The following is a 14,854-nucleotide window of genomic DNA, read 5'->3' on the forward strand; positions in this document are numbered from 1 at the left end:
GGGCTTCAGAGCTTGACGTTAGATATGACCAAAATTAATCATGGCAGCAACAAAAATAAAGAGGAAAAACTTAGAGAAACAAAAACCATCAATAGTAGCTATGAAACAGGTTCACCAAGCCAGTAAGAACAATGACAAGGCAGACTGGGTTTATGACATCTAGAAATTTATGAACTGTCCTGAGTTTTTGACAAACAATAGGAGCTGACTATATAGCCATCAACCTTCACATGAAAACATGCCCAAATGTCACTGTTAGTTCTGGAATTCAGCAGTCCTTCTCAAAAAGGGGAGTAGAAAAAAATTCTAAGTAAAACCTGATGATGCATAATCATTTGCTTATAGCAAAACTACCAATATATAGCATTTCTCCTCCTTCTTCAGTGCCATTCTGCATATTATTGAATATAATAATTCACCACCCTTCATCTGCTTCATTTGTGTGCAATAGGCACATGCTGGTGTCCACACTCCTGGTCTTAACATGGAGAAAGCTCTTTTTAGAACAGGCTTTTGTCCTTACTTACTATTTTGAGATGATCAGAACTCTCGAATTATCTGTATAACTTTCTTCCTTGTTGATAAACAAATTCTTGTCTGTTAAAAGTAAAAGAAGCCTTAAAATTTATCATAAAGAAATCCAAACCACCAGTTAGTGAAAGCCAACAGTACTTCAATGGTAATACATTTTACTGGCCCAATAGGGAACAAGTTGCCTTGAAGAGCTTATGTAAAATAGAGCTTCGCAGAGGCTTCACTCAGATGCAAACTCAGGCTCCTGACAAACCCGTGGTACCTCTTGTTCTTACTAACCTGCAATCGAACATTCAAAGGAGAATATGGTTCCGCAGAACTAGCATCTTCAGTCTTCACAGTCCCAGTGTGAAACCTTAATTTGGACTGCCCCACATTGCAACAGGTAGCAGACCCTGTGATAGGTGGAATTAGTTCTTTGTCTTCGTTCTAAATGAGCACACTGTGTCTGTTTTATTGGCATGTAACTTCTGAGAGCATTGCAACAAAAATAAACAAATAAAATGGAGGTGTGTGATCCTCAGAGGCAGTTTACACAAGAAATAAATATTTTGACCCTTGATCTGACATGAGATCAAGTTGCCCAATGGAAATCCCACTGAGACTTATTAAGTTACAAACAATAGACATTCTTAATAGACATACAGTTCCTTCTCAACAGAATTCTCAGTTCCAGAGAAACATTCATATACGTGTTTCCTGGCAGTCAACTGCTTCACTAAGCCCTTAAATGTATGTCTTCAATCGTATCTAAGATACATATTTTTGCAAACTTCAACCACAGAATCCGGAAGATGCTTGCAAGAACACTGTCCAGGCTTACAACTTGGTGACATAATTGGTTTCCTTGGGATTTCTGTACCTGAGTTTGCCAAGCCAATAAGAAAGAATTAATGTATGAAAAACATGTTGGAAGTGACTCATAAGCTCAGTTGCCAATATCAAGCGGCCATGGCCAGTGTGGACATGAACAACTACAAGTTATGATGGTATAAAGGACCTCCTGCTCTTATTCCTAAACATTTGAAAGTGGGTTATTTTAGCATGTTACCCTTGATCCGTTGCAAATATCCCAATGTTTATTGATCACTCTGTGGCGAATGGCTCTTGTTACAGGAATTGTCTTTTAACAGGACTTTTAGTGAACTGTCTGCCTGACTGCTGAAACAATCAATACATTTGTAATTTATTTATTTTTAGTCTGACACTTAATTTGTCTTTGATGTTTCTTAGGCCATAGGTTTTCTGTTTTAATTCAGCTTATCATCAAGAGAGAATTCCAGGAAGCTTTAGGGCATTTTCGTTTATTTCTGAAAAACATTTAATCATGTAGCTACTGCCCCTCCCTTCCTACCCTGTCTCTCCTCTTTTCTCAACCAGAGGAATATAGATTGATTTTCCTTATTTCTCTAAAATCTCTGTGGCAGAGTGAGTGACTCATCTCTGGTATGAAGTCAGTCATGCTAGAAACCACTGCTGGTCTTTGAGATGTAAGGGTGGATACAGCTGGCATTTGCCCTGGTATTCACATGGAAAGGCTTAACTTGAGGATTTAAAGTTAGACCTTTTTTCTACTAATTCATTTGTACCTCCTCTAAACTTTGCCATTTGGTGGAAGTGAATGGATTTTCCCTGCCAGTATCAATTAGAACTCCTCATGGGAGAATCCAAATTCCTGTGTGGGAGCCAGCATCTTTTGGGCCACATTTCACTCGTGAAATTAACCCACACAGTAGGTTGGTTTTATCTGTTCTATATAAAGTTGTTTTTCATTTTTATCTGTGCAAAAAATTGTCTTCTTAGAAGGAAAATATGGTTATTCTTTAGTTTCTTGAATATAAAACTGAAACATGTTACTTTCCTTCGAGGAGATAACAGGGAATTTGGGACCGTTTTTGTTTCCCTTTGTCCAATCTCAACTTGTTTTTGAGACCTGGTGTGATTATGAAGACTTTTTAAACTTAGAACAAATTTGAATACAAAAGTCTCAAAATCTCTGGCCAATACTCTAAAATACAATAAAACTATCAACAAGTGTTATACAGCCCACTGGTACACAGGGAAGGGGTTCCTTCAGTAAGAAAAAAGCTCTAATGAAGTTTCTGTCTAATTTTACACTATGTCCCCTGTTTTTAGATATCCTTACTGAAGACACTGAAAGAGGTAATGGCATGAGAGGACCATAAAGACTTTTAAACTCATAAGGCAGGAGACTAGTGCATGCCTTGGCTTTGGTGTTCATTCAGTTTGTCTACACAGTTACAGCCTTCCTTTCTTAACATTAAACATAAAATGTGGACAAAAGTGCTGGAGAGATGACTCAGCAGTTAAGAGTATTAACTGCTGTTCCAGAGGTCTTGAGTTCAATTCCCATCAATACCTGATGGCTCACCACCATCCATAATGGGATCTGATGCCCACTTCTGGCATGTCTCAAGACAGTTATAGTAGACTCATGTAAAATAGATAGATAGATAGATAGATAGATAGATAGATAGATAGATAGATAGATAGATAGATAGATAGATGGATGGATGGATGGATGGATGGATGGATGGATGGATGGATAGATAGATAGATAGATAGATAGATAGATAGATAGATAGATAGATAGATAGATAGATAGATGGAGAAAGAGAGAGAGGAAGGAAGGAAGGAAGGAAGGAAGGAAGAAAGGAAGGAAGGAAGGAAGGAAGGAAGGAAGGAAGGAAGGAAGGAAGGAAGGAAGGAAGGAAGGAAGCTTGAAAATGTGGACAAAAATCTTCCCTCTGCAATGATACTTTGACTGGGTATAGAATTTTGTGTTGGCAGTTACTTTCTTGTAGTTCATTGGGGATAAAAGTCTGCTGCCTTTCTGCATCTATTAGTGTAGTTCTTTAGACATAATTTGTATTTCTTCCCTTTGATATCATTTATAGCTTTTTGGTTTGGGGTTTCTTTTTGTATCTTATACACTGTTTCTTCAATGTATCTATGTGTTTAAAATGGCCAGACAGATAACACTATAATATATTTGTGTGTTTGAAGTGGCCAGATAACTCTATAATGTATCTGTGTGTTTGAAGTGGTCAAACAGATAACTTTAATGTACTTGTGTAATTGAAATGGCCTTAAAGATAACTCTGTAATGTATCTGTGTGTTTGAAATGGCCAGACAGATAACTCTAATGGGTCTGTGTTTGAAATGGCCAGATAGATAACTGCCTAATGTATCTGTGTGTTTGAAGTAGCCAGACAAATCACTCTATAATGTATCTGTGTGTTTGAAATGTCCAGACAGATAACTCTGTAATGTGTCTGTGTGTTTGAAGTGGCCAGACAGATAACTCGAAAATTTATCTCTGTGTTTCAAATGACCAGACAGACAACTCTTAAATGTATCTGTGTGTTTGAAATGACCAGACAGATAACTTCATCTGTTCTGCCAGAACTCTCAGCAACCACTGTAGCAAACAATGGGATCTTCTTCTCAATGTATTCCTTAACTTCAGAGATTTTATTCTGTGTGCAAGTGTGTGTGTGTGTGTGTGTGTGTGTGTGTGCACTTGTATATCTTGTGTATTACACGTGCCTGCATGTATTGTGTGTGTGTGTGTGTGTGCGTGTGTGTTCTCAGGCCAAATATTTTATTACTCCATCTTTTCCCGCTTAACTTTAGTTTGGTTGTTGGGTTTTTTTTTTTTCATCTTTTTGTTCTGTGCTTCCCGAAAATAGGTTTTTTTTTTTCTGATCCTCTGTCTAATGCCTTGATTCTATCCTATTCACTCACTAAGGTTTAAATATTTACTTCATTTCAATCTTTTTTCTGGATTTTTCCTTCCTAGAAATGAGGTGATGTGGGAATATGCAGTTAGTTATACTGGGCAGAAGGCAGGGACTCCAGAGGGAATACATTCTATCTGCTAAGGAGATGGTCTTGAGTTATAGTTCTAAGTCTTCTCAGTAAACATCAATTTATCATCAAGAACTTACTGATATGTTCCATGGTCCCACTGTCATACACACAAACAAACACCCTGCGTACTCAGTGGTGGGAGCTTGAGTTTCTCTCCATTTCCTGTACTGCATTTATGACATGGTGCATGATTTGCCTGCTACTAACGATTTTAAATGATCAATATAGCTCTAATTTTCGAATCCTCCTTTGTGATGAATGGGACAATTAACAATATCATTACACATTGTAAGCACTTTTAAAGCAAAATATATAAAAGCATAGTTGATATCTGAAAACCATTGCATGATTTTACTCATGCCTTTGACTTTTGAAGGTGAATATGGTGAAATTCAAATCAAGAAAGACATTTAACATTTATCCAAAGACAGTAGATCTTAAGAGTCTTCAAGTCCTTGGTAAATCAAAATGTGGGGACTGAAAGAACGGACTTCCTAAAAGGGACGGCATATGACTCTGTGCTGAGAAAACTGCAGAAACTTCTGTTCAACACAGGAAAATGGCAGAGTTACTTTCTCTATTTCTTGGGTTATGTCTCAAAAGCATTGGTATAACCAGTCAACCATGGGGGTCCTATTCATACCTCTTATGTAAGCAAAAATCAATTGGTACGAGTCTTCTGTGTTTATTCTATCATTAGTTGAATCTCAGAGTATGACAAGGAACTTTTGGAATTTCTAACTGAAAGGGTCAAACAGCATTTCGCTTACCACTCTTTGATTAGGTAGAATCAGAGACCTCTAGGATTTGATGGGAGTAGAATGTATTAAGACATCAAGTAATTGTTCACTCTACTCACCTTGGCCAAAGACAACATGGCCATGTCACTTGGATTTTAACATGTTTTCCCTAGAGCTGTGTGACAGTCAGAGCCTAGTCCTATCTTGGCAGCAAGAGTTGAACATTAAATTGAATCACTTCTCTAAGGCCTCTGTCTCTCTCACAATAAAGGTGCACAAGGTCCAGCCCTTTTATTCTGGATCCTTCCTTCCTTTCTAAATGGTTCTACCATTGCTCAGGCTATATTGGCCTTTCTGCTGCACCCCAACAAACAGCCTCTCCCACTCTGGACTCCTGTAGAGATTCTTTCTTCATACCTCAAGTGCTTAATGAACAACTCTTCTGTATTTCAAGTCTGTATCAAACCACTGATCTTGAGGAGGCTTTGTGTGATCACTCTGTCTACATTTCAATCTGCCAAGATTGGAGAGATTGTTAAAAACATTTGCTGATTTTCCAGAGGACCCAGGTTTAAATCCCAGCACATGGTGGCTCACAGCTGTTTGTAACCCTAGTTCCAGGGAACCCAGCACACCCTTCTGACCTCTGTGGTCACTGGGCCCGTATCCATTGTTCAGACATGCAGTGAGGTAAAACACCCAAACACGTAAAGATGAAAAAAGTTTGAAATTCGTATACCACAATGACTTCCATTTCAGACCTTTTTTCCCTCTATATTCTAGTCTGTGCTTCACTGTACTAAGCCACACCTCATTCAGTCATAGACTTCTTTCCTAAATCTGATTGTCTTTCCCCAGTAGGTGACAAGCTGCAAGGGGACAAGAACTTCTATTTTCTCTACTTGTGTTTGCTGATGCCAAAGCACTCTAAATACCCAAGGAGAATGCCCATCACATTCTTCCTGTTCAGTAAATATTTTAAATTAAATTTTAGTATAGAAAAGCTCATTAATTTGCATGACAGTTTATTCATGAGCCATCGTAATCTCAACATGGCTCCTGTTACCACATATATGCTGCTGAAGGGAGTTCCAGTAATGATTTTTGACTCCTTTTTAAGTTTACGTAGAAAGGTATTTAAATTAGCTGCATTTAAGAACATTTTCTCTTTGCAAATGAAAAGTGGATCATTAAAAGTCAACGCACTGGATCAGCTCATCTCAGTGAAAAGCTGTCAATCAATCTCATCTTTTCTCAGAACTCTTGATATAGTGGGATATACACAGCTATCTTCACATTCCGTATCTTATCCCTGGAGAAGATGGGGAAAAGCCAAGAAGTCAATTAGCAGTTCGACTGTGTTTTTAGCAGTCTGGGTCCCATGCCACCCTGCAGGTGCCGAGGGAGGAGGGGGTGTTAAACTGCTACTCTGGATGGCACATCAAGGGACCACCCGGACCTAAGTTGGAAACACCAGGTGACTCAGAAAGCCATTTCCTTGACAGAGAAATGACAGCCTCCCTTTTTCTCCACACAGGGGGAAGGCTCCTCCTCAGTCTTGTCGGAAGGTTGCCATGAGGATCCCTCTGTTCCCCCCAACTTTACTCCCCCCAACCCTCAAGCTCTCAAGTGGTGAGCACCGTCCTTCTAGCCAGGTAGGACTGGGTGGGAGGGCCCTTTTGAGAGAAGGGTGGTGTGTGGCCATGCCCTGTGCAGGCAGCATGGACTTGCCTAGTTGGTCCTCACCCTCCCTCCTCCACAGTCCCTTCTGTTTCCTTAAGAGTTTCCAGCACATCTGTAATGCCTTCCTTGGCCTTTCCTGTGTACCTCTGGTGTTGCTTTCTCCATCTTTAAAATCTTTCTGATAAACATAAACTCCGTCCTTTCCTTCTTCTTCTTCCATTTACTTCTGTTGACGACATTAGGTTTCCTTTTTAATCTTGCTTTTTTTCCCTTTCTTGCTCTTCATCTCATCTTCTCAGTCTGAAAGTGTATTTTCCAGGGATTCCCACGAACCCCCTTCCCCACACAGCCCCCACCCCAAGAGCACAAGAGCAGTCTCTCACTGAATCTTAACCCATTCTACTCTGCACCACAGTATTCCTTGTAAATATTCTACAAAGTTAATTTTATTATCACATGGCATTTGGAGTTAAGAGGGCAGCTAACAGCCCTGGCTTCATAGAAACAAGAGTACTAGATCAGATTGCACCCTTGCAGCAGGGATGCTGGGTCAGCAGAGAGAGACTCTAGCAAACGGTTTGAACTTTGAACAGAGGAATTTAGATCGCAGTTGTGTTGTAACAATCTATTGTATTCCTTAAACTAATCTGAAAACTGGTCTGTATCATTCCAGAAGGTGTGAAGGAGGAGGCATGAAACATCTTTGTGATTAAAAAAAAAGTCAAACTTCTAATAGCACAGCCTTGTTAATTATGACCAACAATATTTAACTGTATATTACAAAGTAATTATTAAAGAGGATTTTGAACACACACACACACACACCATAGTATGTTTGAAGTAATGGATACACCAATCATTTTGACTTTATGCACACATGCCATGTGCCTGTACTGAAATATTGTACTATAATCCATAGAAATACTGTCATTGGGAATTGATAGATTAAAAAATATTTAAAATGTTAAAAAATAATCATTTTAAATAGCAAGATTCTTTTGGTGCTGACCAAATCTTTGTGGGTTGGTGAATCACTTGGTCATCCTATTAAGCATATATCCTGATCCAAGAAGTCTAGTTGGTAGATGAATTTGCATTTCTAACCAGCTGTCCCTCATTTTCTGTGACTGTGATGTGACTGCTAGCGTTCTAGACATTCCTACATCCTGCCTTAAGCAAACAGAAAAAGCTGTAAGCTGCACCTGAACTTGAATTTTGTTTTTATCTAATCATGAGCTTGGCCCTTTGATATCCTTATTTTCTCTTGATGAGTAGGGAAGGAGAAAGGGAGTGAGAAAGAGAGAGAGAGAGAGACAGAGACAGAGACAGAGACAGAGACAGAGAGACAGAGAGCATTTGAGGGTAAAGGTAGAGTTCATTCCTGAGGAAGAGGAAATCTGGCTTACACAGATTTCCATCTTGTACAGGCAATCTGCCCAAGGGAATTTAGAAACAGCCTCCTCATTTGGATCTGCAGGTTAAGGCTGCTTTTCTTGTGGGTTTGTTGCTGACTGGTGGTTTCTTTCTTTTCATGAAAGGAAGGCACCACAACATTGTGTGGAGGTCAGAGGACAGCTTGCAGGAGTTGATTCTTTCCTTCTACCCTGTGAGTCCCAGGAATCAAACTCAGGTCTGCTGTGGAGGTAGATGTCTATAGCAGCTGAGCCACCTCACTGGGCTTTATTTTGAGAGCTATTGTGAGACATTTTATGTGATGAGTAGAACTCTGGATTCTCTCAAGTGTTACAAATGACAGCGACCCTAAAAATGCAGGAGTTGAGCTTTATTTTCAAATGCAAAGGGACTATGCATGCTATGCTGTGTCCTAGTATACTGTTCAGCTCCTGATGGCCTCATTTACAACTTCATTCCCTTCTGAATAGCAGCTGACCTTCCTGCACGGCACACAGCAACAAAACAACCAACCAAATAAACAGAGAGCCAAAATGATTTATCTATTAAAAGATTATTCCCATAATACCTGAACTTCCAGAAAAGAAAAAGAGAAAATCTTTAATCACATTGTTAGTTTGCTCCCTTTAGCTGCTCAGAGACAAAGGGTGATGTAAAAATAAACCAACATCACACTGCTCATGAAAAATAGGTCTCATTGCTAAATCAGAAAAAAAAACCCAATTATAGTATTTTATAGTTAAAAAAATACAAATCGTTCTTACATAACAGTATATAAAAAGTCACTTTTTGTTCCAATTTTAATTTTCCCAAAATATTGTTTTTTTATTTTTCACTAAACACTTCTGTTTCCACACACCAACTAGAAAATTAGTAAATTAATTAAAGCTAGTAGTACACACAGCTTGTGATATGAAGAAGGTGGTTCTCAGGAGTACTTGTATGCAATACCTGATGTTCGTGTTTTTGAAATTGTGAGTGCACATTTGCATCATTGATGAGAAAAAGCGTACTGCTAGTTATTGGCTGGAGAGCAATAGGTGGGGCTGAACAGACAAACCAGACTTCTAGTAATCCTTGTAATGTCTCTTTTTTAATCGTGAAAAATAGCTGTTGAGCAAACTTCTAAGTAAAGTGCTTGCCCCTTTTGTGTGGGTGTAAATCATTAGGTGAGAAGCTTAGCGGGAGGAGGAAAGGTGACTTAGCAGTTAGGAAAGTTCATGGCTCTTACAGAGGACCCAAGTTCAGCTCCTAGCAACCATGATGTCAAGTAGCTCACAAATGTTGTCAACTCTACCTCTAAAGGATCTGACTTCTTCTTCTGGATTCCTACCACACAGCACTCACATATAATCATAATTAACATAATTAAAACAAAAGGAACCTTTTAAAAAGTTAAGGATCTATTAAGAGTCCTATTCCTCCAAATACTGAAGACATTACCTTGGGAAAATTCATGTTAATGATGAGTATTTATTAAGTGTTTGCTGTGTTCTAGACGTTGCCAGCAGGGAACATCAAAGAATAGAACATACAGCTCCTCTATGATTTGGCATATTAAAAGTCAGCTACCAACAATAAAATGTATTTATCCTAATAATAGCATTTATCCAGCATTCACTTGTGACCATGTCACTTGTGCTGTTTTCTTGTTCTCTGTGGGCTACACTTGAGGAACCTGAGTTGTGAGAGGGTCAGTGACCATCCTTCCCACTCACCTCCCCCCTCCCTTTCCCCCCTCCCCGCCTATACTCACCTTTAGCATATGTGTGTAGGTACTGACTTCAAACCAGAGACTAAATGGATTCGGCTCCCTTGGCATTTTACTTTCTCCTTGGCAAAATCTGCTGCATCCCCAGCACTCTATAAGCATCCTTGATAATTAACCTTTCTTCTGAGGTAATCTAGAAAGGGGCTAGCATATTCTAGGAGCTAGCACGTATACAGGGCTAATGAATACCAGGGGCTAATGTATACAAGGGACTAGTGTATATGAAGGGAAAGTTTGTAGGCTTTGCTATGGACCTAGTTTTTTATTTGGTAAGCAATTGACTTTCATATATCCTTTGAAGTTACACTTATTATACCCTAGTTTCCCCGCTGAGGATACTAGAAAAGCTAAAGACCCTCTTAAAAGAGAGACACCCCCTAGATTGCATTTAAGCATCACTCACACAGCAGGAAGGGGTTTCTCTGGAGTATATGACCCCTCACCTGCTCTTTTTCTCTGACAACAGAGGCAATGCAAGGGCTTTGGTTTACATTTAGAAAGATTTAAGCAAGAAATAAAGGAATTTCTCCAAGAGTAAAGATGTCTAAACACTTAAAGGGACCTCTAAGAGCTGCAATGTGTGTCTTTGAAGATCTTTAAATGTGGAAACAAAGAATCCTTTCACCAACAGAAAGTTCTGGAATCTTTCTATGATCTCCTTTGAGTCCATGAAGGATATGATTAATTAAAGTCAGACGTTTACCTCTAAAATAATAGGCATGAGATTCAGAGAATTGAAGGTGTTGGAGGACTCATTAAAGAGCTGCATAAATATCATGCTGAAAGATTTAATGAGTCCATAGGGTCACTGATAGAGGAATGGAACCTCGATGGCCTAGAAAAATAAATTAGAATCGATAGTGCTCCTCTAAGCTGACCACCGAGAGATGGAGTCTATAATTATATCTTAATGATGTATATTGGTGTTCTCATCCTGGAGAAAATGAAAATAGTTTGCTTTCAGTTTTGTACCCATCGACAGTAAAACATCCAGTGTCTTTGCTTAGCTCTCTGGCCTGTGGGACTTATGGTTCTTTTACAAAGCTATAGTTGGATGAAGAGTGTCCATTGTTTACCTTCATTAATTAAACTAAAAGATGCCTAATACACAAGAGACTTTGAGTTTTCAACTGGGAAAATAAAAAGGTGCCTGGCTGCCTTGTGTCCAGTGGATGATTGTCTACCACAGAGTAGTGTCCAGTAGGACTTTCTTCAGGTAATGAAAGATTGGAGTGTCTAAGTGGTCAATGTACTTTTTGATTTATCAGCATCATGCTTAATATCCAGTATGTGGACCATCTGCCTACAAAGAATTTGCACTGGCAATATGTACTACAATTATCATTATAAAAAGATGTTTGTAAACTAAACATGGCAGCTCAACCTGTAATCCCAGCACTTGGAAGACTGAGGCAGGAAAACCACCATAAGTTCAAAACAAGCCAAAATAACAAGCAATGGAAGTTGCTCATAGGGGGAGAGAACAAGCAGCAACTTGGGAAAACCAAAACTGTAGGTGACATCTCCAAAATGGCAAGGTTTGAGTTGAGATCCAGAGGATCGAGTTGAAGTCTGAGGCAGAAAAGCAGACAGAAGGTAATAATCACAGCTTTAGAAAAAGCCCTAGATATAAGCATCATGTTGGTATTGTGGAGCTATGTACAGTCTCATTGTTTGTGTTGTATCTATGGACTCAGGAGTCTGTTACCGAAACAAAACAAAACAAAAAAAGCAGAATAGAGCTTTTAAAAAAAAAATTGAAAAAAATTTTTCTAACTCTAAAATCAAGGTATCTGTAGAGATGGTTTTGCATACCACTTTAATTCCAGGCTTGGACAGAAAGACTTTTCACTGTTACCACGTGACCTTGCTTTGGTGCAAACACAGGACATGTCCCCTGCTGTCTGTTTCTCTTCATCCCAAATATAGTTGCAATCCTGAGAAACAGGACTTCGGTATGAGAATTCAAGATGACACAGCTTAGATGGTATCACACATCATTCAATAAACAGCTGTCTTCCCCATGATTGACTTTTCATAGAAAAGGAAATGTATTGTTCATATGCAAGTCAAACTGTCACCTCTGTAGTTTCTGATAACTTTAGTTACTCTTTTAGAGTTATGTATCTATAATTAACACAACATGCTAGAACAAACTAGCTGAACATGCTAGTTTGTTTCACACTGAACAAGTGTAAAAACACTTAAACCAACATGCCAATTTCATACACGTCAAGTACATTATGCATTATTAAGCAAGCAGTAATTTCATTTTATTCTTTGAGGACAAACTCTCATACTGAAATCTATTTTCAAATTTTCCAGGGATTTTGTTTTGGTTGTTAAATGTGGCTATTGTTATTTTCCATTGAGTAAATTTAGAAATAAATGAATTATATTAAAAGAAAAAATACCTAATACCCCAAAGTCAGCACTTACTGATTTGTAAAAAGTTTTTATCATTATCAACCTATATTTTTATATTTAGGATCTGTATGGTGGTTATAACAGTGTTTTTCTCCAACCCTTGTGCAAAATCACCTGTTTAATTGTTTAAAGTTGGATATTGTATAAGAACTTATACCATGAGAAACACCAAGATCTCTGAATAGGACACTTTTTCTTTCTAGAAAAGCCCCTTGTGAGGCACATGCCAGCACACCACTGGCTTGAACTCTATGGTTTTCTGGTACAGGGTTTCCTAGAATTTATACAGAGTTCCTGCTGGAGCTTGCCACTGTAGAAAGATGATTATCCGTGTTATAATCTACTTCTGTTGTTCATAACACAATACAATGGTTACATGAGCTGTTAAGAGGTTTACTGCAGCTCATGGTTCTGATCTGAGGTCCAGAGGCCACATCAGATGATGACTTTCTTGCTGGCAAAGTTCCAAGGTACCAAAAGGCATCACATGGTGAGAGATAGGGAATAGGCTTTTATAGCAACCCTGTTTTGATTTCTTAAGATAGCTCCTTAGTCTCCTAGTCACATGTGAGCATTAAGTCATTCATTAAGGCAGAACCCTAATCGCCTATTAAATGTCTCACCTTATTCTGCTTCTTAATAGCTCAAAATAGAGATTAGATTGCACCATGAGTTTCAAAAAGGACAAATCATATTCAAACCATAGCACCCATTCCCTATAAACAAAACAAGATTTCCTATGGAATCATATTACTTTTCACAGGCATTTCATCCCAGAACAGGAAGACATAGTAGTATCTTTTTAAATAATCATCTCCCAGGTAACCAGAAGGTACTATTTTGGGGGAAACAAGAGTCCCCTAAAACATAAGTTCAGTCTTGACAATAGTTCTGTAACCCAGTCAGCAACATGTCTATATAAAAATTGCCTTGGCCGTCATGTTAACAACCCTCCCATTGCAGAGACTCAATTTTCTGATGGCTGATGCCAAGCCAAAGCTTTCCCAGTTCATTTTATAGAAGGTGCCATTTCTGTTTCCATCTTCTAAAAGTCTTAATAATGTGGCAGGAAGTGAAGCTGAGTAGATCCTAGGGGCAGCAGCAGTTTGGGGATAAAATGACTTTTTTGTGGGAAGCATATCTCTCCACTTTCACCCTTCTTCATCATCTTATAGCAAGTCTAGAGTTGTTCAGACTTTGAAAAATGAGTTTACACTTATAAGAGATCATCTTCAAGCTCTATTCAAAGCTAAGGCTAAGTCACAGTTGTGTGCTCTAAAATGTGAGGAACAGGTAGTTAAAATGACTTCTTCAAGTTCTATAAGAATAATTGGCAGCACTAGCTAACCCATACTGGCCCTGCTCCTTAGAGTAACTCTGCAATGTATGTGTCTTCTGAATAGAGCTCTGTTTATGATTTATGGTGTGATTATAACATTGCTTGAGGTACATACAGGTGGAGGGGTTCAAGCTGAAATGATTAAATGATTTAAAATTTGTATCCTTGCTCCAAGTGAAATTTGTATGCTTAAAATACTGGTAGGGAAAGGGGAGAGTGAGGATCTCATATCTACCCAAATTTATATATCAGGATGCATAAAATCCTTTATGTATTTTGAAAAAAAAAAGAGGACATTAAAAGTCTGGCAAAAAAGAATATAGAAAGGAAAGACATAAGGGAGGGACCAGAAGGTGGGGGTGAAATCTAGAGTAATGGGGGAACTAGAGTAAAATCAGACATCAGCAGGAAGTGAACTGCCCACTGTGTCTGAAGCTGCTCTGTCAGTATGCTTTCTGCTGCTACAACATGCTCTTCCAGAGTAGCTCACTGATGTGGAACAGAGTTTATTCAACTGATACTTCCGGAGGCTAAGAAGTCCCAGAATGCACCACCAGCATCTGCTGAACATCCAACGAGCCTATCTTGATGGAGTACACTGTAGCAGAGTCTTTACATGGCAAGATGGAACAAGTTGTCAGAGAGGTGGCTTATGTAACAAAGGTGCCCCTGTCACAACAAAGGTTAATTTGTCACTTCCCAAGTATCCCACCAATGACACTAGGACCAAATTGCCAGCTCTGAAAATGTGATTGTTTGACTTACTCAAACTATAGCCACAGAAGACTGTTCCTTGGGTTCAGTAGCCAGGAAGTTGTCAGTAGCTTCATTCATTTTGAGTCATCAGTGGACAGTAGAAATGGGATCTAGATGACACTGGAAGGACCAGGAGGAATCAAACAATGAAAGACAGATCATCTGACATGCTTCTCAAAATTTAAACTGAAGAAAGCTGAGTTCTGCAAGAATAATGGGAGAACAGAATAAGGACACCCAGAGGCTAAGAAGTTAGTAAGTCTTTATAATTTATAGTTGCACCTAGTTTGACATGA

The 14,854-nt window shown here is 38.8% G+C and overlaps 1 protein-coding gene across 2 annotated transcripts in view; it reads left to right on the forward strand.

Annotated features, from left to right (window-relative positions):
* The window catches only part of Plcb1 (phospholipase C beta 1), a 699,616-nt gene that overhangs the window by 613,341 nt on the left and 71,421 nt on the right, over positions 1 to 14,854 (forward strand). The window contains exon 32 of one of the 2 annotated variants that reach the window (XM_052183718.1): positions 6,707 to 6,824. The exons of the other annotated variant lie outside the window; for it this stretch is intronic. Coding sequence (XP_052039678.1) covers positions 6,707 to 6,805 — 99 coding nt within the window. The 3' untranslated portion in view covers positions 6,806 to 6,824. The remainder of the gene's footprint in view (positions 1 to 6,706; positions 6,825 to 14,854) is intronic. 2 annotated transcript variants of the gene reach the window in all.

The sequence above is a fragment of the Apodemus sylvaticus genome, chromosome 5 (assembly GCF_947179515.1).
Source record: "Apodemus sylvaticus chromosome 5, mApoSyl1.1, whole genome shotgun sequence".
Classification (NCBI taxonomy): Eukaryota; Metazoa; Chordata; class Mammalia; order Rodentia; family Muridae; genus Apodemus; species Apodemus sylvaticus.